The sequence below is a fragment of the Habropoda laboriosa genome, unplaced genomic scaffold (assembly GCF_001263275.1).
Source record: "Habropoda laboriosa isolate 0110345459 unplaced genomic scaffold, ASM126327v1 scaffold295, whole genome shotgun sequence".
NCBI lineage: Eukaryota > Metazoa > Arthropoda > Insecta > Hymenoptera > Apidae > Habropoda > Habropoda laboriosa.
This window is the reverse complement of record NW_017100429.1, coordinates 284,754-308,159: the sequence shown is the minus strand read 5'-3', so window position 1 is coordinate 308,159 and position 23,406 is coordinate 284,754. Positions and strand designations below refer to the sequence as shown.

General features: G+C 43.4%; 1 protein-coding gene across 1 annotated transcript in view; it reads left to right on the top strand.

Annotated features, from left to right (window-relative positions):
* LOC108575727 (acetylcholinesterase) overlaps positions 1 to 21,173 on the top strand; it is a 99,196-nt gene extending 78,023 nt beyond the window's left edge. Inside the window, exons 4-6 of the mRNA XM_017938607.1 lie at positions 11,496 to 11,659; positions 14,446 to 14,603; positions 19,585 to 21,173. Coding sequence (XP_017794096.1) covers positions 11,496 to 11,659; positions 14,446 to 14,603; positions 19,585 to 19,709 — 447 coding nt within the window. The 3' untranslated portion in view covers positions 19,710 to 21,173. The remainder of the gene's footprint in view (positions 1 to 11,495; positions 11,660 to 14,445; positions 14,604 to 19,584) is intronic.
* Positions 21,174 to 23,406: the final 2,233 nt, after the last annotated feature.

The window sequence follows — 23,406 nt, the reverse complement described above, 5'->3', positions numbered from 1 at the left end:
ACAGGGAAGGGAGTGTGCGTCACGTGAAACGCGTTCAATCGATAGGGGGGCCATTATATTATAGCCTGACATTTCCACGGGACGAGAGTCACGTGGCGGACGATGATAACGTTGCTCGTGATTCTCTCTTTCGCCTGGCTCTTATCTGGCCACCGGTTAGGGAATCCATTATTCATCCTAACCCACAACCGCATCATCGATTTTTTCTTCACGGACAATGTTCCCGAGGAATTATTTAACCATCTAGGACTCGTTACGATTTATCGAATATCGAGTACTCTTGTTTATTCGCTAGATGGGAGAAATATTTTCCGCTGCGAACAAGGAGAAAGGAATAGGTACCGAATGAATTTAATTGCCCGAACTGAGCGGGTTGCTCGGCTTCAGGGGCATCTAATTCAGCCCACTTGGAGAACTTTTTTCATAGAAAAATATAACAGATAATTTTACGAGGTTTCTTTCTGTTTGTTGAGCAACTGTTACGATTTAAGAGAATATCTTTTTATATCTGTAGGCTGGTGAGGAAAGCTCGAGAACGGGCTTGAAATATAACGATAGTTCATTCGCCGTCTCTATTATTTTTCACAAAAATATTCTTCGTTATTGTAGAAACACTCACTGTACCCATCAGAAGTGTTATCATCTCCAATTACATTCCCGAAAAAAATTCTTGAAACCCGGCAACTTTCATAAACGAATGTGAAAGTTCCTTTGTCTCTCTTTTCCAGCAAAAACCATGGAATAAATTGCGTAGTTGGCCGGTTTTTGCAGCTAGTATGGTCGCGTGGCAAAAATTTTTAATTAACCGCGCCGTGTCGCGGGACAATTACGGGAAATATGAAAGAGAGACCTGCCCCTGTTTTTTCCCCCACCGACACGGTGGCTCGCGGTGGCCGACGAAAAAGCGGGCCGAATACGTCGACGAATGATTGACTAATAACGGCTATCCGGCAAATTGCAACTCCACCAACGCGTCGTCCCGGAATTTATTCATTTTCCCCCTTTTTCTCTGTCGTCCATCGATCCATAGGTTCGCTCTGCTCGTTTATTTTTCCTCGCAACGAATGCTGCCCTGCAAAAAGCACCGCCATTAGAGTCGATAGCTTTTAAGGTACGACGCGACGTCGCGCTGGAACAAAGGTCGCGCCGATATTGAGAAGAGAGGTTCGTAGGATTTTCTGCTTTCATCGGCACGTTTAAAACGCCGCCAGTGGTGTTAATCAATAATTTAGCCACTCGTGGATGGAAGCTACGGAGAAATTGCGGATCCCTCCGAGTTATTAGATTCTTCAGGTGTAGTTTGGTGGTTCCAGAAGGTGGAACAGCGTAATTCCCCGGTTTCACGTGGTTAAGCCTTTTTGCGGTGCTCGTGCGGTCCCCTGGTTCAAGTTTATCACGAAATTTCTCGATATATATTCCCGCGGCGAAGTTATAAAGGCTGGTATATACGGGCCACTCGTGAGGGCTCTTGAACTTTCATCGCCTCTTTAGCTCGAGGGGACATTAGAGTTCCACAATTTATGGAACGCGGTGCGGGAAAGGTGTTAGAAGGGCTTGTGAGAAATATCGAATTTGGCGAACGCGAAGATTTCAGGCAGAATGGATGAAAAAGTAAATTTAACCTCGGCCTAACTTAAGCTTACCTTAGAGCTAAGCAAGACACGAAAGGTCCCATTTTAAACGGTCCCATATGTTACCTAACTTGAATCCACTCTAAACCGTTCGCAAACTCAAAGAAAACAAATTTTCAAGTGGACTTAAGCATACCAAACTCTAGTATGACCTAGACTTAGCTCAGGGTTGAGGTATACCTTACTCAGAGCTGATGAAAAATAATTTAAACCGATCCTTCATCTTGATCCAATTTAGATCTAACTTAGATCTACCGTTGGACCTGTAAAAAAATCTTTTTAAACGACGTATACAAATTCAATCCCAGCATAATTCGAATCTAACGCAGACTAGACGAAACTTGCTGAAAAAATGTAATTTCCTCCGCTTATTTACTTCTAGGACTTCAATGAATTCTATATTGCAGGCAAACGAAACTGAAACTCGGTTACCCCGTAAAAAAGGCCTGCCTGCTTCCCGAGTGTGTTTCACTTTCACGGAAGCGCTCGATCTCGAGCGGTTTCTCGCCGCGGCACCGACTAACTGGGACGTGAAATGCGCGTAAGCGGAATACCGAGGCCCGAGTAATTAGCGGAGGAGGTAATTTATCAGGGAACGCTGGTGGAAGCAAAGGAGGATGTCATTACTCATGCGCGCCCACCGTAATCTTAATAACGGTTTCGCCAGCCGGTTAAGGCAACCCTTTAAACTCTCGTTCGTTTTCCTCTCCGCCCATTCCCGACACCTTGTCTTCCTTTCACGCTGCCATCCTCCTTTCTTCTTCCTCTTTCTTTGGAAGATCAGCCCGTTGGCCGATCTTCTCCGCTTGGAATCTCGCTCGAAGAACTCGAAGGGAGTGAGAGCAGAGGGGCCAGTTTATTCGTCGTGGTGCAATAAAATGAGAAACTTGCTCCTCCGTTTCTCGTTGATTCCCGTGTAGGGCGAGTAAGGAAAAAAGTTAAAGGGGACCCGAAGGTGAATGGGAGGTAGGAGGATGTCGTAAGTTTTCCTGCGGGGTGAAACAAGTTCAAAGCCGACAAGTGGGTCAGAAACGGGTTAACTTTGCGACGAACGGAAAAGTAAGGGATAAGAGGAAAATGTACGTCGTCGTTCGGGACACGTGTACATCTGTACGGAGACAGTCGAGAGACACACTTCCTCCATCAGCGTACGCTGATTTCCTCCGCTGCCGCTCGTACAGTCGCGTGACGAAAATTCCCAACTCCCCTCTCCTCCAAGTGTACAGCATTCGGTGAAAATAACCCGACGCCGTATTCTTCATTCACTGAAACAATCTAAAAGAAACTTTCTCTCGTAAAAATAAGTATATTCGGAGTGCTCTCTTTTTTCCACCGTTCATTCGAACACCAATTAAAATCTTATTAACGTTTCGATCCTTTATCCAGCGGTCCGCTACCCCCTTTTCTTTTTTGTCTTTTTTGCAGCTGTGGAAAAATAATTGAGGCCTCGAATAAATCAGCCGATTCGTTAAGCGTTGAATCCCGCGGCCGATTAGCCGAAGAAATTAATGGAAACGAGGTCTGAACCCCCTGAAAGCATGCTTTCAGCCCGGTTTACCCCTTTCGATGCAACCAGCTGCCCTTTCACGCGGCCAGGGAACTTCATTATCGGCCGAGCCGGATCGTTCCGCGATTTTTCGCGGACTCATTCACCGGCCACGATGGAAACTCGGCTGAAAAGGATGAATCCACTTTCTGTCCAGAGGTGCAACGGCTATTGAGATCGTTGCGTGAAAAGAAATTCTGCGGAAGAGACGCTTGAACATTTGCCATTTCTCCTTGATAAAAGGAGCCATTCAAGACGACTGTCCTTGACGGAAAACGGGCTTAATTTCTTAAGAATTACACTCCTACGGGCCTATAAATGTTTTCTCGCGGCGCGGCCAAGGTACGAACGTGAAATCGTTGGCGTCGAGTGAAACAGGTCGGTAATTAATCAGACGTACAGGGGGGAAACCTGGTTTCAAGTAGTGCAAGTCAACGATAAGTGAAACTTGGTCGAAAATCGTAATTCTCTACGTGGGTATCGAGTTCTGGACACTCTTACAAGCCCGTGGTAACCTTACTCAGCGTGAATAATATTTCTCGGTGGTGGAATAACGGCGGAAAAATGTTTCACCAGAATCCAAAGGGGTGCGACGTGATTCTAACTCGAGTTAATTAACATTAACGAAATTCCAGCCGTCCATCGGGCTTCGTGGGGCATTATCGATCGCCATATCATCGCGGCAGCCCCTGGGCCACCCCCCAGGCCGATCTTCACCCACTCTGCCTTTGTAATTTTAAGGATCGTTAAAATTAACGACGTTTACCGAACACGAACGACTGTCGTAATGACAATGCCGCGTTCCCAGCTTCTCCCCCATTCACTGTGAACAGAGGAAATTCATTCCTCCTTTCATCCACTATCTGCCCCACTCCCGGCCAGATGGAAATCCGAGGGAAACAATTTTCCCAGCTGCTTTCAAGAAAATTATTTTTCAACCACTCCCCCCTCTAGATATCTCTCCCTCTCTCTCTCTCTCTTTCTCATCTTCTCTCCCCTAACCTCTGCCTATAATCAATTTTTCCCAAGAGTTTGGTAAGGTGTAAATCGTTGTTACGCGCATTATTCTACAGTGGCGAAAGATACATACGGCGGAGGGTGGAAAAATTGTGGAAGGTAAACGAAACGATGCTTCTCTGTCGACGCCCGTGGGTAGGAAAAATCGAGCTCTCAACTTTAACGTTTCTAACGTATGAAGTTCCCACCAGGAACAGTGTCCTGGAGTTCTTGCCTCGCGAACGATGGAAGGGGGACAGTGATGCAAGTTCCCAAGAAACTTCGCGACACGATCATTCAGAGGAATCTGCTGGATTTCTTTGTCACTCTGGAATCCTGTCGATTGAAAACTTAACCTGTATCTAACCTAGATACTGCCCGGATACCTATCTCCGGTTCCATCAGATCTAACCCAACTTTAACTTCGCTGCCTTGCGATTCTTTTTATCGCTACACACGTTTGTCCTCGATTATTTACACTTTTGATACCGCGTTAAACGAGAAGACGTTGAAATGTTCGACACGCGCATCTTCTCTATTGGCTATCGATATTATCCCGTACTTTCGCTATTTACCGATATCCAACAATGGGAGTTTTTACGGTTTCGCGGACTGCATTGTTCCAATTATTAATCGAGGTTTTCGTGTTTAAGCCGCGTCCAATTGTTTTTGCGTTTCAACGTTTCGCCAACATTCGTAGCATGCAGCTTCATTAGAATTCAAGAGAATTCGTTATCAGTGTGTTCTTTTTTTAACCCCGATGAAGGTAGCTGTAACATTGCGAAATGTTGGAACACAAAATTAATTAAACGCGGTTTAAACTCACAAACTTCGGATCTTCCTATTGTGACGAGTTGAAAATATGAATTTCTTTTTTTTTGCATTTTCTTGTAGTTTGACAACCTCGAAAATATGTCCAGGAAGTTTCGAAGCTTAATTTTCAAAATTGACAGAGGTGTATGTCTTGTTATGACAGGTGTGTAAACTGTAGTTAGACAGCATTTTCGAAAATGGCTGACACGATTACCAAAAACCCAGAAGTCCGATCCGAATCGTTTAATATTTCGTTTTCACCTCTTTCAATATCACTCAAATCCGTTTCGGCAATGGAGAAATTTATGAAAGCACGGTAAAAACTCCGTCTTTCTGTGGGATTCGAGATAGAGTGAACGTGAGTCGTACGAGACTCGTCCTGACGTCTCCCGCTGTCGAGCGTCAGTATGCTTCGGACTAGAAAACTAGTCTCCCGACAGCAAAGTGTTAATAAAACATAAAAAGTGCAAATAATGTCTAGATTTTTCTGCGGACCACCGGTTGGCGACCGCTGTTCTAGAAGGTCCAAGATGAAACGCACTTCCTTTCCCGTTATCTCTCTCTCTCTATCTATCTATCTTCCTCCTCTCTCCACTAATAACTGCCGCAATAGTACTCACTCGCGAAGAAGGAGAAATAGAAGGAAACAGTCTTATCAACTGGGCCATTTATTGATTCAGCCCGGTGTATTCTTAAATCCCGGCCGGATTCGTCGAAAATAACTGGAAGCCGGTGCATAATACGATGTCTCGTCGAACCGGTGAAAAGGACGAGGAACGAGCGACACAATGGGATCTCGACCTGGCCGTCCAACCGAAGCTTCAATTAAATTTCATTCGATCCGAGGTCAGACCGAATTACCTCCGATCCTTATAATTGACACACTCCGTGAGCTTTCGTAAAAATAACAGGCGGTTCTTGCATGCTCCGTGCCGAAAATCGACCAGGAAATATGACGTCAGCGAAACTATACGATACGTACGCGATGTATTTCGGGATTTCTGCAGTTATTTCTGACACGTTCCAGCTGCTAAAACGAACCTGCAGTCTATAAAATGTGTCCGATATAAGGTGGAATGATATTCGAGAAAGAGCCGATAGTTTAAAGAGGAGATTCTCGTGTAACAGGTCGAAAAAATTGATTTTTTATTCTTGCATAAGTCGACAGTTTTGTATCATGAGAGTAGGTGTGTTTCCGAAGTTTTATGTCGGAATTGGAAAAATTAACAGAGCTTTAACCCATTGAAGCATGCGTGTACGTATACCGGAGGAAAAACTTTAAACGCGTTTTCCTCGAAACCGTGTTTTGTAAATTGGCGTACACGATAACTGAGTAACTAATTAACTAAACAATTTGAAACGAAACTTGTTTTATCTGTTGTACATTCCTCTAGGGACTGGTCTTTATTTTATTCTTTATTTACTTATTAACTCGATTTATGCACCGAAAATAGTCACTTCTTGTTCGAAACCGTGCAACTTGCCTAATTTTTCGTAATTTTTGTTTGAAATGGGTACAATCCCAGTACAAACTATCTAACTTTAAGAAACTTTTCTAATTTTTAAATTCTGATGATTGTAACAACAATGGTTTCATCGACCAAGTAGATAAAAACAATTGCATACTCTATTCGATATAATAATGAAAAAGAGTAAACAAAAAAAATTGTTTGTGTAGTTTATGAATATATTTATGCACCCGTAAAATAATAATCTTGCATCGTTAATAGTTTTCTCAAAAAAAAAAAAAATATAGAGGAATCGTTCGATTTTACTGTTGTTACAGGGGAATTCCCCCTTAACCCTTTCGCAGTTTATCCCGAGTGGAATTTAAATAACGAACAGCTTTACTCGTGAGAGACTTTCAGGAAGAATGTTAAAAAAGGACGAGATATTATTATCAGAACTGTGACATAAGGTTATATACACTCTGCTTCAAAAATAATCACATACGACGTAACTGTTAAAAAGATACCTGTAAAATATGAATTTTATTCACTCTAATTCGTAATTACCCGACTAGAAATTTCAGTTCGGCAGACAGTAGGTCCGCATTAGGCTAGCCTAATTTGCCTGTTAGGCCCCAATGGGGCAGCCCCATCAGGCCCGCATGCGGTATGTAACGCGGAATATTCACGACCGCCTAACTGGGAAAGCCGCGTTAGGGTCGCATTAGGCTTTCTCAATGACTATCCAACGAGGCCAATCGTATTAGGCCCATATTAGAATAGCTTTATTAGGCTGTCATTAAGAGACATTAATGAAATCTCACGAGGAATACTTCATCAAGGCACTGTATGGATTAAATTGTAAAAATTTTTATCTTGTTGAAAGCTCTCACGCAAGCGTACGTCCGACACTGAGATGTCTGTAAATATTCCTACATATAAGTTTCAGAGCCCCACTCCACCTAATGTAGGTGTGCGCTCGGCCACCCCCATTTGGGCCACGCAGGGAAACTATTAGGAATGCCTAGTCTAAGCGTGCGCTCGGCCACCCTCATTTGCGCCACGTATGGCAACTGTTAGGAATGCCTAACTTAGGCGTGCGCTCGGCCACCTCCATTTGGGTCACGTATGGCAACTGTTAGGAATGCCCAACCTAAGCGTGCGCTCGGCCATCCCCATTTGGGCCACGCAGGACAACTGTTAGGAATGCCCAACTTAGGCGTGCGCTCGGCCACCCCCACTTGGGCCACGCAGGGCAACTTTTGGGAATGCCTAACTTAGGCGTGCGCTCGGCCACCCCCATTTGGGCCACGTATGGCAACTGTTAGGAATGCCCAACCTAAGCGTGCGCTCGGCCACCCCCACTTGGGCCACGCAGGGCAACTGTTAGAAATACCTAACTTAGGCATGCTTTATTCCTTCCAAATCAGGACCTAATACGGTAACGATTAGGCTTGCAGCATTTAGGCATGCCTAATCGTTTCCGCATTAGGACCACATTCGTCTTTAGGCATGCCTAACTGAAATTCTAGTTGGGGATTTAGTACTGATATTTTTAGAATTTTTTCAAGGACAATTGTACGTTTCGAAACGAGGAGTTTTTCAGAAAAATCTACTTGTTCAAATAATATAGTCAAAACATACAACCTTTTGTATACTTTTGTAAAAAATAGAAATGTATCTCCGCCACTGTGTACATTTGCATGCAAAAGCGAAAACTGCGGATAAATTAAACAAAAACGAACAATACGTGCCTGCCTAAACCCGTGACAAAAATTCCTCTATTCAATAGTCCTCGTGTAAAAGAGAAAAAATTTTTTCAGGCTGACCTAATTTCACCCTACTGTAAACTAAGTAGACACGTTCTAACAGCCTGGAGATATTTCGCAGTATTAAACCAGTATCCGAACAGGCGAGTACGAGTTTTTAATACTCGGTGAAGAAGCCAGAGTGAAAGATAGCGGCGGTTGTGTCGCACAAAGGGAGGAAGTCGCGAAGAACTATGGCGCTATCCTGTCGCTGAGAGGACTCTTTGTCAAGCTGGAGGGCGCGTAATCGAAATTACTCGCGGCGACGACTATGAGGCAACGATAAATCCGCTTCTCAAGATTGCCAGCTCACCAGCGGCGCTTTGTTTGCTCGCGGAACCTCGTCCGTGCGCGTCACTATTGAATCATTCAGCTCGAATTAAGAACGGACTGGAATCTAGGGGAACTTTCGTACAAGTTGCTCGCGATTCACCGAGATGGATTAATTTTACACATAGTCCAGGCGTTGTTTGACTTTCTTCTACTATATACATACCTGGTGCCTTGAAAAGCGAGTTGAGAATTATTTCTCTGAAGGAAGTAAAGCGACAATCTTTTGCTTCCGGATAATTTGGAACTTGGGTAGTTGGTCAACGGCTAGAAAAATCGATGCAGTGGCCGCACGTCATTCCAGAATGCTCGTAAATAGGGCAAATTTGCTCTCCTCTGGTAAATACAGCAGTTCAAATGACGCCCTATTTTTCCGCCAACGTGTTTGCCCTCCCTTATCGACAATTAACAGACAGTTCGGTGTGTCTTCTTGAAGAGGCACGCGAATTTTTTTCGCCGTGAAGAAAATTTCGTCGATAGTTGAGATAATTTCTGGAAACATTCCGAGAGAGTTTCTCTCGTCGAATCCAAGTTCTCCGTGATTTCGCCAGTTTCCAAGAGTCGATCTAGCAGGATTAACCGGCGCCTTAATTAATTCCACGCTTGAAACATCTGTTCCCGCGCAGAGCCGTAGCTAAAGTCGACCTATCAAACTTTCTCGTAAAAATTCTCGAATCTGAGTTCCCCTCCCCCGTGTTAAAATCGAAAACTAATTTCCCCCCCCCCCTTTTCCCGGGGCAAAATTGAAGAATAGGGAGATTTCTTCGGGAAAGTGAATTTCCAAGTGAAGGTTCCTGGTTGCTCGTCAAAAGGGGCTAAAGTTAGCAACGAGCCAGCATTGTACGTCGACGAACGACGGTATTCACCAGGACAAACGTTCAATTTCCAACGATTCCAGGTCGAGTCGCAATTTTCCTAGGCCAGAGACTGAAATAGGATCGAGACGATAACCATAACTGTGGATGTGTCCTGGGGCAAGGAACCTCGCCGCTTTCCTACGGGCCACTGACGCTTCGTTGATCCTCTGTAGACTCTGTATCTCACTGCAGCCAGTATATTAAAATAATTTCAGCCTCTATTAGACACCTGGGTACAGTATCGCCGCGTTTCCAGTCCTTGTAATATTCTACACCCTTTTCTGAGTATCTATGCCGGACTACTTCCATCGCTACGTTTATTCTTCGTTTGTGTAATTCGTGTGGTAGTTAGTTAGTGGGTCGAATGATATGTAGATGCATGTTTAATGGATTTCCGAAGGCACGGAAATAAGTTATTTAGGTTAGGACTAGGTCTGAGCTTGGATCGATGCTCCAAGTCCCTCAAATTTAATATAAAAAAATTCTAACTCAAAATCTCGAAGTGATAATCACCGAATACTCGACACGTATTTTTTTATATGGGCAATCGTCCACGGTGAATGGGTGAAAATCGCCCTCAAATCTGAAGGTAGCAGGGGAGAGTGGGGGAATTACGAACGCCTGAGGAAAAAATTGAATAAAACAGAATATTGCAAAGGTAATAACTTTTTCATCGTTTATATACAAACACGTATTATCTGTTTATATACTTTTATAATCAACTTGAACAAAATTTTAAAATAAACCCAATTTTCAATAGGAAAACCAAACCGTTGCTGTTCGTGATTCCATAACTGTCGCTAGTCTCTAGATGTGCTTTCTCCATTACTGCACTTTTCGTGTGCCCATTCGCAGCAATCGTAACGCATAGTCCATTAGCATTGAACATTAGTATTAAGATAATTATACATGCAAAAGCTATACTTACTTTACTTTCTTCAAAAAACTAGACAAAGACGAGCAAAAATCTTCGATAATTTTTACTTCGATTAGCGTCAACTGTTTTACATTGGTGACCTAGCATTGCAATCGGTACGAGCGATCATGCGGCAAAAGGAGGAATTGTTCATACTTTTCTAACACCATATACAATGCGAATTCGCCATTACCCCACGTTCGTGTTTCCCCTACTCTCCCCTAAATATATCTAGTCCAATATCTCGAAAACTATAAGAGATAGAGAAATACTGTAGATTGACGAATTTCGTATTTTCCGGCAACAAATTTGAAAAATAAAAAATAACGAAAAATTTTCAGCAAATATGTTTATCACCCTCATCTTTGAAGGCGATTCTCACCCCATCAACGCAGACTATTGCCGATAAAAGAAAATACGTGTCAAGTACGAAAATACGTGTCTGACAAAGTGTCAGAAAGTAGAAGAAGAAATGAATTGAACGTGTCTACGTTTTCACATAGGACCGCGCTATCTGAGCGTCGTTCGCAAAAAGTGTACTTCGGGGGTCTCGCGAAGAGTGAGGACGCGTCGTCCTACCGATCTCTGTCCACCCCTACGCGAACAGACCCACCGAGCGCGCTGGGCCTGGCTTCACCGTCTTCGGGACGGATTTTCTCACAAAAGTTTCATCGACATCGATCGCTATCACTTCGGTATACATATTTCCCTGTAAGTTAAATTTGAACTGGGACCAAAAATTTCAAGTCCCTGAAATTTAACACAGAAACATGGCGAAACCTCCGTTAGGTCCAGATTACGTCTATATCTGACCCAATCTACCACGAAGAGAGAAAAAAAAATCGTTGACCCATTTTACCGCTCACGGTAATCCTGTCGCGAGCCAAAAATTGTTTTTCCATTCGCTGGTACGATGTTTTCGAAACGGTGAGTAAAAATCAATTTCCCGGCGAGTGGCGGCGCGGGCTAAAATGAAAACTGACAAACTACGGGGTGGCTGGCGGTTAATAGCAACGCGATACCGTGTCAGCGGGGACGATAGTCGATCTATGTGGTGGTGGAACGCCGGGCTGATACATGGCGACAACCTGGAAACGTATTTGAACGAACGTTTAACGCGACCATAACCGAGCCTCCCTATGTGTTGCAGAGGACGAGCAGCAATCTATGGGGCGAGTGGATGGGAGTGTTGCACGGTGACGAAGTGGAGTACGTGTTCGGGCATCCGATGAACATGTCCTTGAAGTATAGCAAAGAGGAACGAGATCTGTCCATCATGATGATACGATACTTCTCCAAGTTCGCCTATACGGGGTAAGTTACCATTGGAAACACCATTAACACTCGACAATTTTAATCGTGTAACTTACGATTACAACTTTCGACGATGATCTGCAAGTGTGTTCTTAGGCTAGCTTGATGAAAGAACTGTCCGGAGAACACATCGGCTGGAAGTTCCAATTTTGGAAAGTTCCAAAACACCGCCTCTTCGAATGGACGGTAAAATATTCATGAAAATTTAGTGGGCTACTATGGCTGACCTACTTCTAGGGGAATTCCACTTCCAAGGCTCCCCGAAAATTCTCCCTCCCCCAAAATACGTAGAACCTTCTACCCCAGGAAAAGGCCGAGGAATAAGCTTCGAAATATTATCGAGCCGTACTCTCTATTCGCCGTAGTCGATTCTGCTCTTAACGAAATGAAATTATTGATCGCCATCTTGTTTGCTCTGTACATGTTCCCCGTTGACCCGTCGCGCGATTTTACGAACCTCCATTATCGTCCAGGTCGTGCAGAATCCTTTGGTGCACTTGGTATAGCTAAATGTTGAATTTCCATTGAACAGGGATGATGTTTCTTTGCTATGAAATGAATTAACATCGTGGTTCCACGAAGATGGCTCACTTAATGGGATAAGAATCGAACGATATTTCATTCTGCATAGATTAGCCGCTCGTAAATCATGTCTGTTTGAACAGAGGGAGAGAGGCGTGGCAAGACAAATTTATCGAGATTCAGGTTTATCATGACGTATGTCCACGCGAGTGGAATACCCAGCAGAAAATTTTCCTTTTATACCCCGCCCCGTTTGTTTATTTATTCGATAGCACTCGACTCTTCACCGCCAACACACACACACACGCACACACTTTGATATTTCATCCCAGAGGAAAGGGAGGCGTATATTCATTTGTCCCGACATTTTTCTGAAAGTTCACTCGGCTGTCTGGCAGCCGTCGATCCTCCCTGTGGTTATTTAAAACCACGTCCCAGTCGCGGTTGCTTAAAATTGCATTTCGTATTCACGTCTGGCCTCGTTTGAAATATAACCGGCTGAATAAGGAGCTGAAGAATTTCGCTGGACCGTGGAACCGCCAGGGGAGCTGCTGAAGGTAGAATTTAGGGGAGGATTTCCTAGCAACAAATTTGACTTTCATGGAAACACGCCCAAAAGTGTTCGAAACTTTTCCCTCGCGAAATTTCGAAGCTCGTTACACGACAGGCTGTGTTCCCTGTTTCCATTGGTCACTTTCAAGGTGGTAAAAGGAAGAGAAGCGGATCCTCTCGAGTACAATGCTCTCGAAAAAATTATCTTTACACAGTGAACACCGAGGAAGAAAACCTGAAGAGTGATTTTTTTCACTCCTCGCGAAAACTGTTTGTTTTCCAAATGGGGGAAAAAGGAATGTCGAGCAGTGATTATTTGTTTTTCTCTCTCTCTAACTTTATTTCCCTGTTCTAGCTTTGTGAAGATTCCACACGTTTCGCTCTCCTCCTCAAAAATTTCCCAACGTAATTCCAAATGTCTCGTGATATTTGTATAATACGATACAGCGAGAGCACTTTCGTCGGGAGAACTCCGTTGAAAAATCACTAGACCCAATTTCTTCTTACGTAAAGAGACCGAAATCCGCTCGTTTCATAAAGACACGAGAGAAGATCCTGGTTACGACGACCTTTTACGCGAGAATAGAAGCCCGGTTCTATATCTGGTTGGCCGATTAATAATTCCAGAAGGTTATTATGCCAGCTCGGTGGTGACGTAGCCGGCCGAACGGAAAGTCGAGCAACGAATTAATTCCGGCCAGGGGGTGTCGTTGCTGTTTGACGACAGCGATTAAACATTAACGATCGCGATGCGTTCCGCGGCTTTTCAATCTGGGTTAACGGAAACCGAAGAATTATTTATTGACGCCGGGCAACAAAGAGGCCGATATGTCACACGTCGAGCAGGCATCATCCATCAAAACCCCAACCCTGCGTTCGTTCCTTTTTTTCTCTCCACCTCCCAAATCGACGATTATCAGCTTATCGAATCGCGAGGCTTTTGTCCTTTTAGCAGTGACGCGTTGATTGGTTTTTTTGTTTCGTTTTTCTTCTTCGTTCGAAATTAATCTGCCCGCGGTGAAATTCGAGAACAGGCGGAATCGACGGAAAAAACGACGGATCGATTAGCCGGGCCATGGATAATTAATTATTAGAAAACAGCCTGGTAAATATTTGTACTGGCGCCGAAAGACATGTACTTTCGATGATTAATAAAGGTGGCTCGGTCAATTTAACAGCTTGCGTGGCTCGTTATTAATTTCAAACGAGGATAGTTAACTATACCACAACGTGGGACTTCGATTAATTACGTTACAGAGTTAATTAATCCAGCGGAGATGTTGTAAAAAACAGGTTCCATGTATTTTCGCTGAGATACGGTTGATATTCGACGAAACAGCGATACAATATACAAACAACTGGCGGGATCGTTTCTTCGTCTCGTGTCCTCCCGCCTATAGCTTCCTGGGGATTTTAGAGGAGCTACGGAACTCCGAGATCAGACGGAATTTTAAACTAAATCGTCATTAAACCATCTACGGAGAAACTCTGATCCCTTGAAACGTTCAACGAAATTTCTTCGAAATTGGAGGAACTCGTGTTCCCCAAGTTACGTACTCGAGACTGTTTTAAGCCAAGACCATAAAATAGCAAGTGGAATATCGAAAGCTGACGTTTTTGCATCATCGATTTCGACTAAAATAACACGCTGAATGCTCTACTCGATGGGTGAGCGACGTTTCCTGTTACCCTCGTGTTCGATTATTTTCCAGGCAGCCGACGAACGAGAATGAGTGGCCACCGTACTCGAGGGACCAGCCGCAGTACTATATCTTCAACGCTGAGACAACTGGCCTTGGGGGGAAAGGGCTACGAACCACGGCCTGCGCCTTTTGGAACGACTTCCTGCCCAGGCTGAAGGGGGTACCAGGCTCGTATCTACCCTTATTATCTAATTTTCACCGTGGCAACGAACCCTTCTTCCGGAATCGTTCTTTTCATGAGAAAATTACCGATATCTTTAGTTTTCTGTCTAGTCTAATTTATAGATTTTTTTCTGCTTCCCAAGAACAAGTTTATAACTCACTCTCTTCCTACCTTCTCGAAGCCTTCTACCGTCTTTCGTTGCTTTTTTCTAAGAGCCTCTCTTTTTCCTTTTTTCCACGTTCCCGGTCACTTTTCTCTCCCCCTCCTTTGAGCCACCTTGTAAATCCGGATTTTCCACTCGACCGAGCATCCATCCTGTATAACACACGTTTTCCTCCCCTGATGATCTTTACCCTCCCTGAAACCTGTGAACGACAGATTTTGAATTCTAAAACGCCGTGTTATTTTTCGATAATTTTGTTTCCGGCTCAGAATTGCTGTTCTAACCCGCCGGACTATCGAAGTATGAAAAGCAATCGAAGAAAAATCATAGGAAAAATAACTATCTTAAAAAAGCTCGACCAAGAATCGAACTCACGACCTCAGGCTTGAAAAAGCAGTGTCGCTACCACTGAGCCACTGGCACTTTCGTACACGTATGAGCTACTACACCCTTTTTCTCTTTCACGTATACCCTACTTTCCATGAAAAGTGCTATTCTTGTCCTGTTTGTCCATGTTCTGAAATCAGACATGTCAATTTCTATTTCTATTTCAAACGAAATTTTTTCCGCCCAACAACTATCAAAGTAACATCGACCTGGCTTAAAAGCTATAAATAATTCAAATTCCACGTTGGATCAATGTTCGCGAGATTTTCCATGTTTTCATGTTTCATTATCCGGTGGGCTGTTGTCGTTGCGTGGCGCTCCAGCCATGCGTGCTCTCGTTTCGCATTCCCCCGCATAATTCCAGGCGTTTGTTTGCTCGAGATTGTTCTGGATTAAAGCTGGTATTTGGCCGGATCGAATTCGGTGTTGCCTAACCTCTGGAACTGCACCCACAACCACTTCATCCACTCTAAAATCCAAATTCTCAAACACTTGTGCTTGCCGCTGAGCACTTCTGTAATTCTCGACAGGCACTATTTTCCAAAGAAACTGAACGAATTTCCTTGAGTCAGATCTTCTGGGAAAATGATCGATCGAACGTTCAAACTCCCAGACACCCCGGAAAAGAGAAAAAAAGAAATGTTTTTTTTAACCATCATACAGAGTCAGTTTATTCAAACCAGATCTTTTTGGAAAGTGATCAATCGCGAGGTCCACGAGAATTGGCTCAACCGCAGAGAACCAGTCTCCACTGGGCAATTCCCAGATTAATATCGGAAAACCGAATGCACCTTTCTTCTTGGAGAATCGCCTAACCACAAAACAACGAACCCTCCATCGATCAGCGCCGAATCTAACATATCAGAGTCCCCCCTTTCCACCTTCCTCTCCTGCACGAAACTCGAGAACGATTCGGGGAATCCCAGCCAACCTTAACAGCCATTTAACTTCCGTCGTTAAACTTCAAAATAACCTCACCAATCTAGCCAATGCCTTAATTAATGGTATACTTATCCTGGCCGGTGCCAGTAACGTGGTATAAATTGTTCTGCAGGTCGTTTCTTTCGCTAACAATTGCCCTGAAACGTGGAAGACCGTATAAATCGGAGAATCCGATGCACATAGTGTCCCGTTAAAATGTATACACACTCTGAACGTTAATATCGCGAGTAGAAATGGTGAGACGGTAATAGCGGGAATGTGAGAGTGGTACCTGTGCGTTCGTTTGTTTAGTAACAGTTGCACTGCGGCACTGTGACAATGTGAACGATTAAACACTTCACCGGAGCGATGGATAGAACGAAGAGGAGGCGCGGAGGATCCACCTGGATCTCCTCGCTTAACACCAATGACCATTTACCTGTGAGGTATTGTAAAGTACACTGCAGGGTTTTGGACGAACGTGACCAAATATCTTTGAAGGGTGTAGATAAGTACTCTTGCAACTAGACTCGCGGATTTGTCCGCATTTATGGGAAATTTAAAGGTACAAAATTGCACAGAATGCGAGTAATATGAAAAAACGTAAAAAATATCGAAATTATAGTGTTTTCTTTGTAATATCTGACAGGTGAAATAATTTTCCGCCAAAGTTCTACATTTTTTACTATATCCTCAAAGATATAAATTTGCATAAAAATCCGGCGGCTACTTATAACCAAGTACTACTCTAACAGAGAATTTTCTGCATTTATAGAAAATTTAAAGACACAAAATTATAGTGTTTTTTATAATATCTTGTAAATGAAATAATTTTCCGCCAAAGTTCTACATTTTTTACTATATTCTCAAAAGTATAAATTTGCATAAAAATCCGCAGTCTACTTATAACCAAGTGCTCTTTGTTCGCAATATCAATGGCTATGATTTAGGCCGTTGATTTAGAGGTCCAGAGGTGTGTCCAATATTTTTTAATACGAGTTAAAAATGTTTAAAAAAAAGTAACTTGAAAGAATATTATTTTCTTTGTATATCGGTGAAAAACGTATACTTTCCTATCAGATCGGCGAAAGAATATAGAACATTTGTCTGCGCACCGCAGAATTGTAGTAGGGGAGAGTCGTGCAGTACCGGCTACTCTAAATTCTTGTACTATAACTTGGGCTGATGTTGGTAAAAATGAAATTTGAAATAAGTCATTTGTAGTACAAAGTGTGCTTAATAAAACGGGACAAATGGTTTTTCTTAAATTTTCTCATAAAGATAAATAATTGGTAGAAATAAAAAAGTTGTAATTTGCAGCGAACGAAAAATTGTCGTGCAGTACCGGCCAGCTACTTAGTTGGTAGATTTGAAGGTCTAAGTAATAAATAAAGTTAGTAAAAATCATTTAAAAATAGAATAGAACTTTGATTTAGGCACGTCTACAAGTATCACAGGTAAAGTGATCGATATTTTCTTGATCCGTACACTCCACGTGAGCCCAACCATCACAGCTATGAAAAATAGCTTTTGTCGTACGGAACACCAGCGTAAACGTTAAACGTCTTAGAACTCTGGTAATACCGAAGAAAAAAGAACGTCGCCGGAATACGTTGCTCAGGGCTATAGTATTCATTTCTTTTTCCATCAATAGTGCAGTTAACTTACAGTATAAGCGAGATCTAGCTTTGGCCGGTACTGCACGGCTCTCTCCTAATTAGTTTATCCGTACTGTGACACAAAAAAAAAAAAAGAGAAAAAGATTAAAAATCGCCGGTCTAGACGCTCGATCGAAGTGTGCCGTCACTCGCGCGGTGTGCACGGTAATAAACTGTGCACACACTTTCATAGATCGGGACCGCTCTGTATTTAAAATGGATTCGAGGTGAGGCAGTATCGCGTGAGTCGACGCTGATCGATTTCCAAGTTAAATGGCGACCTCCAGGATCACGTGCCAGCCGGAACCAACGGATCCGAGCATTTTTCCTAATTTCGTAACCCCGTTACAATCGAAGTCCGTTAATTCACCAGGTGTCTCAACCTCGGTTTTTATCCTCGCATCGCCTCGACAATACTTTCCACGCTTCAATCGTGATTCCCCGGGGATCCAGGCGACACTCGCCGCTCCCCTGGATCATATCCGCCCGTTCGCAGGCAAATATTTGCTCGTGCAGTTTGAAAAACAACCAGCCAGTACGATTCCGCCGATGGAAATTACGGAAAACCGGAAACTCGTTATCCCGTCGTGGTTCGAGGCCGTTTCTCACCCTCTCCCGTCCTTTTTCGCCACTTGCTTCGCGCGATTCTCGTCGCGTCGAAGGCAGAGATTACAAAAGAAGCTCCCTTGAAAAGTTCCCACCCCTTCGCGAGCCTCGCACGATTCCAGCGGCACGGGACCGGTCGTTAGCGAAACGTCAAACGGAATGCCAAATCGGAGTTTCGATCGGGAACGATGGATGATTTAAGGTTGTCGAATATTTATCAGCCGTCAAATGAACGCGAAACGTATTCCTTCTGTTATCGGGCATGCGTTGAAATTGTTCATGAGGCGAGTCGGGAATGGAACATTTTTGCTTTAACAACAGGATTGTGCGGAATTTTTCATAGTTTTCGCGAGAAATTGTTATTATCGCTGAGTGAATTGTTTTGATAGTAAAAGTTGTTAAGATCCTGCTGGCACTTCATCTTCTTGTATCAGATGATCGCGTAACTAATGCGAATTTTCTGAAATTTTTGTAAAAGACGAAGTAGAAGAACGTAATCGAAAATATTGATCTTGTATGTACTTTTTCTGATTTTCTATATTTTATCGTGTCCCTGCTAATTTTCTCGACGCTTGTTTTACAGAAATTTCCTTAGTTGATGCTTTCGTTTAAAGAAGTCGTCGAGAACACTTCTCGTGTGTTCCGACGTTAATCATTTTCCTTCTACTTGAATCAAACATACTCCTTTGTTTGACGCTATTCCCTCCCTTCCTGCGCACAGATTTGCGTTTCCCTGTGTCATTTTCTTGCTTCCTGTTGCTAATGTTGCTCTCGTCTGTCGGACAACGGGAGTATCGAATGAACAAAGAGTGCGTGAAAAGTGGGAGAAGAGAGAACGTGCGGGTAAAAGAATGAAACAGGGTGAATGAGAGGGAGGAGTCACAGAGCGAGAGTTATAGAAATTGATTATTAACGCTAGAAAAGCAAGTATTATCATATGTAACTTTTCGACATCGTTTTCTACATCTAGGCTTATATTTATGCCGATCTAATCTAACTTTTCAATCACGTTATAGTTACAGAAAAATTCACATTTGGAAAGTCTCGAATGGGTCGTTTTCACCCGTTTGGTAGTTCTAGTGTTAAGAGTTAAAGTGTTAGCGTAATAGAGATAGAACAATTACACACTGTAATTATTGTTATTGAATTTTCAGTCCTAAATATATATTCGTTATTATTAAAAATTGATTGAACACCTGTCGCTAATACCTGAGAATATTGTAACAATTATGCTGCACCGTGTGTTCCAGATCCAGCACCAGAGGCTTGCAACAATGCGATAACTTCGAGCGTGTCAGCAGGCGCCGAGGATCTAGCCAACTCCATCGTGATCACGGTGTTGTCGTCGATCCTGGTTTTATCCAGAGTCATTTAAAGGCCAAGTAAGAGGGACCCTTTATCGATCGAGAGCCTTTTGAGTGCCAGGTATCCGAGGTTCAAACAGTTGCACGAGTATTAGGTCTTCGCTCCAGGATCTCGTTAACACCCTGTTAATCGTCCGGGCTGATCGATGGATCCCGGCCGCTCATCGCCGTCGAGAGACCGCCTTTCCCCCCTCAACCGGGCACAGAAGAAGAGGAGAAAGAACGGGGTTCCAATCGCCAGATGTTCAAAACGGAATTTCTACTATCTGAAATAACTCTTTCCAATACGGTACAATACAGCAAGTCCATAAAATGGACTCTTCAGGGCCACGCGAAAGCCTCCAGCTTGATCATCTAATGACCAACGCCTGCGAGATCGATGGAGGAAGAAAAAAAGAACGTGGAAGCTGACCTAAATACATCTGTTCATGAAATGGGCTCACCAGGGCCAAGAAAAGCCTCCATCCTGGCGATTTAATGGCCAGGCATGAAAGATTGATGGACGTCACTGAGAAAATGGGGACACGCCGATAAGTGTCAGGTCACAAGAGTGTCTCAGAGGGGATTGCATCCCTCTGTAGAAGGCTCGGATTATCGATTTCCTCGAGTAGAACGCGAAAATTCCTCCCGAAAAATTCGTGCACAGAGATTGAAAAGATATCGGAAAAGGGGAGAAATATCGATGGAACAGGTTCGAGAACTGTACGAACGTTGGACGAGTGAATTGAGCGGAACATACAGGTGGCCGCGAGATTTGAATAAAAATGGCCGGGTCTGAATCGACTGATAATGCACGGACAGGCAATTTACATAAATAATACTAGGGGGGACAGGCGGATCGATACCGTGACAGAGGAAAAACGCGTTCCAGGGGCGGCGTAAACAGTCGGGGCTATTAACCACCTGTTCGTGCAATCGATGGCTCGTGACGTAAAAGTTTCATTAGTAAAACGCAACAAGTGCTCCACGGTTTTGCATAAGAATCTCTTTGGATCGTGTCCAGAAGCCCTGCCATCCTGGATTCCGGCCTTCGCAGAGTCAACTTGGATCGTGATCGTACCGCCGGGTGAAAAGTTTCAAGGTGTCTCGAATCTATTCGCCGTATGTGTTCCAGGTGGGCGATAGAAGTGAGACATTTCGCGAAAAATGGATTTAGCAAGGCTCGGAATGCACGAGAAGAAATATTCTGCCCAAAAGCACACACTTCTCTTCACAGAATCTTCGAGAGACACCCTCGAGAAGTTAGAAGAAGCAAGAAGATTTCGCGTATCAATCAGAGATAACCAATTCGTGAAATTTTCTTCACCATAAAAAGGCAAATCCACGCGAGTAAATTTGAAGAAGGAAAAAAAGAGAAGGAGGCCTTTCTGTGACATCCTATGAAATCCAAGATGACGAACTCTCGTGAAACTAACCTGTAGAAATCTGCTCAGGCCAGAGGGCTGAAATATCCTCGAGGAGACACTCGATCCAACTGAACGATCAAACAGAACGCGTAAGGAGGTTCTCTGAATCGCGATCTACCAAATCGGTCGACCGTTGGAAACCGGCTTAAGGATTCTCGAAAATTCGACGGGTTAAGTGGAGACTGGTGTCCTCGTGGCGGCTCGAGAACACCTTCGAACCCGTGAGAGTGCCACTTGCTCGTCGAAACGAAAAACAACCAAGTCGCAAGGAGAGAAAGGGGAGTGGGGTCAGAGGAGGAGGAGGAGGAGGGATTGTGGGGAGGAGAAACAGGATCGTGTCAGTTTCCCGAGGAATTCACGCTCCGCTAGCCAGCTCCGCGGAATAGGACAAACTTGCCTCTCTCTGCCAGCTTTTCGAGCCTCGGGATCGTTATAAATAAATTCCCTGTCTCGCCGGAAGTCGCCTCTCTGTCGAGGAACTTCGCCTCGAGGCGATCCTGGAACCCGTTGACCCGGAACGAGTCGCGATTTTGTTACTTCGATCGTTCATAAAAATTCGACACAAAATTGATACCTACGAATTTTCGCTCAAGTACAACTGTTTATTCAACAGTACGATTTATTCTGGAGAGATAGAAAGTTGTAAACTAATCGATTCGGACGGTGTAACGTTAAGAAAAATTAATCACATATATTCCTAGATGGCGCCACATGTCGCTCAGAAGCGTGAACAACATGGCGTTCACGACGGATATATCCAATCACCTAAGAAGTTGAACGGGAACTCTGTAAGAGCCCTGAGAACGTAGAAAAAATCGCCAGGACATTTCTGAAAACGGAAAAGTGAACGATTCCAACGACGCGCGTCTTTCGATCGACAATAAACTTCTTCGCTGAACAAGAAAGAGCAACGCCACGGCCTAACGGAGAGTCTTTTACACTTTTTCCATTGTGATCGATCCTTTTCAAATCGTAGAAAAATTGTTCTCTTTCGAAGGGAGATGAAATCTCTGCGTGAAATTCGGTGCTTGGAATACCTCGACCATTCTACACCCTCTCGAATATCTTTCCCAACGCCGTTCAAAGGGGCGGTATTCGACGAGAATAATGGCCATTTTACGGACTGATTTGCAACAGGATCCATGAACAGAGTAGAATTTTGATGGCAACGACCACGGACAATGAAAAAAGAAAAAAGGAAAAAGGAAAAAAAAATACACTTTTGATCTGGACTATCAAGATGGGCACAGCTAACATGACAATACCAGTCAGTGAAATAAAAACCGTAGATAAATAAAATTGCTAGAAAATATTCAAAAGAACAAAAAAAAAAGTTACTAAATAATGTCACACGAGTATTACTATTCGGAGGATAATCTTTGTAAGTAAACGGAGTGAGTTAGAGAACGAGAGATCTTCGAGTCCATTGGGAAAGAGGAGTCCAGGTCAAACTCCAGCAATCCACGAGCGCCGCAGCGAATGTTGAAAGGCAGCATTCACTGAAAGAAGGAAAAAAAAAAGGAAAGAAATTAAAATAATAATGGTAAAAGAAACAGAAACGAAGCTTCTTTATTCGAGTCAATTCTCAACTAGTACGCTCTTCTCCACCTTCGAACAGACTTTTTATCGACCCCACCACCACCGACCTCCCCCTGCCACTTCAGACGTGCAATCGGAAGGAAAGAAAAAAAAAGGAAGCTCCCTCGAGTTGAAACGAGAGAGCACACGAACAAATAATTTCGTTTCGTTTTCCCGACCCTTTTTTCGTCTATTTTCCTCGTTGGACTTATAGCAGGAAAAAAGGAAGGGGGAACAGAAACATGTTGGCGCACCCCTGAAGCACGAGGGAGCGAGAAGAAGAATTCAAAGGAAAAAAGGAAAAGGAGAAAGCGATTTGTCAGCTTCGTCGCACGGCTGCCAGATATGACGGTGAAAAAGAGAGAAACAGACATATATACACACACACACACACACACGTACACAAACACAGAGAGAGATATGAAAATATGAAAAAAAAAAGAAAATGGCATCTCGTGAATTAATAATATCTAGTGAACACGTTGAAAAAAATTGAAATAAAAAACAGAATACTAACTTAAGAGATGTATTATTAAGCGATGTAAATATACGTATACATATTATAACATAATATGTATACATGCAGCTGTATATCTATAATATACGTGTGCCGTCGAGCAAGTAGAACGTAAGAGAACTTTTAAGGCACCCATGTAATTTTTGCTCCGTGACGTAGGTGTCCACACAGCGACATTCTAGACACAGTGATCGATTAAGATAGATA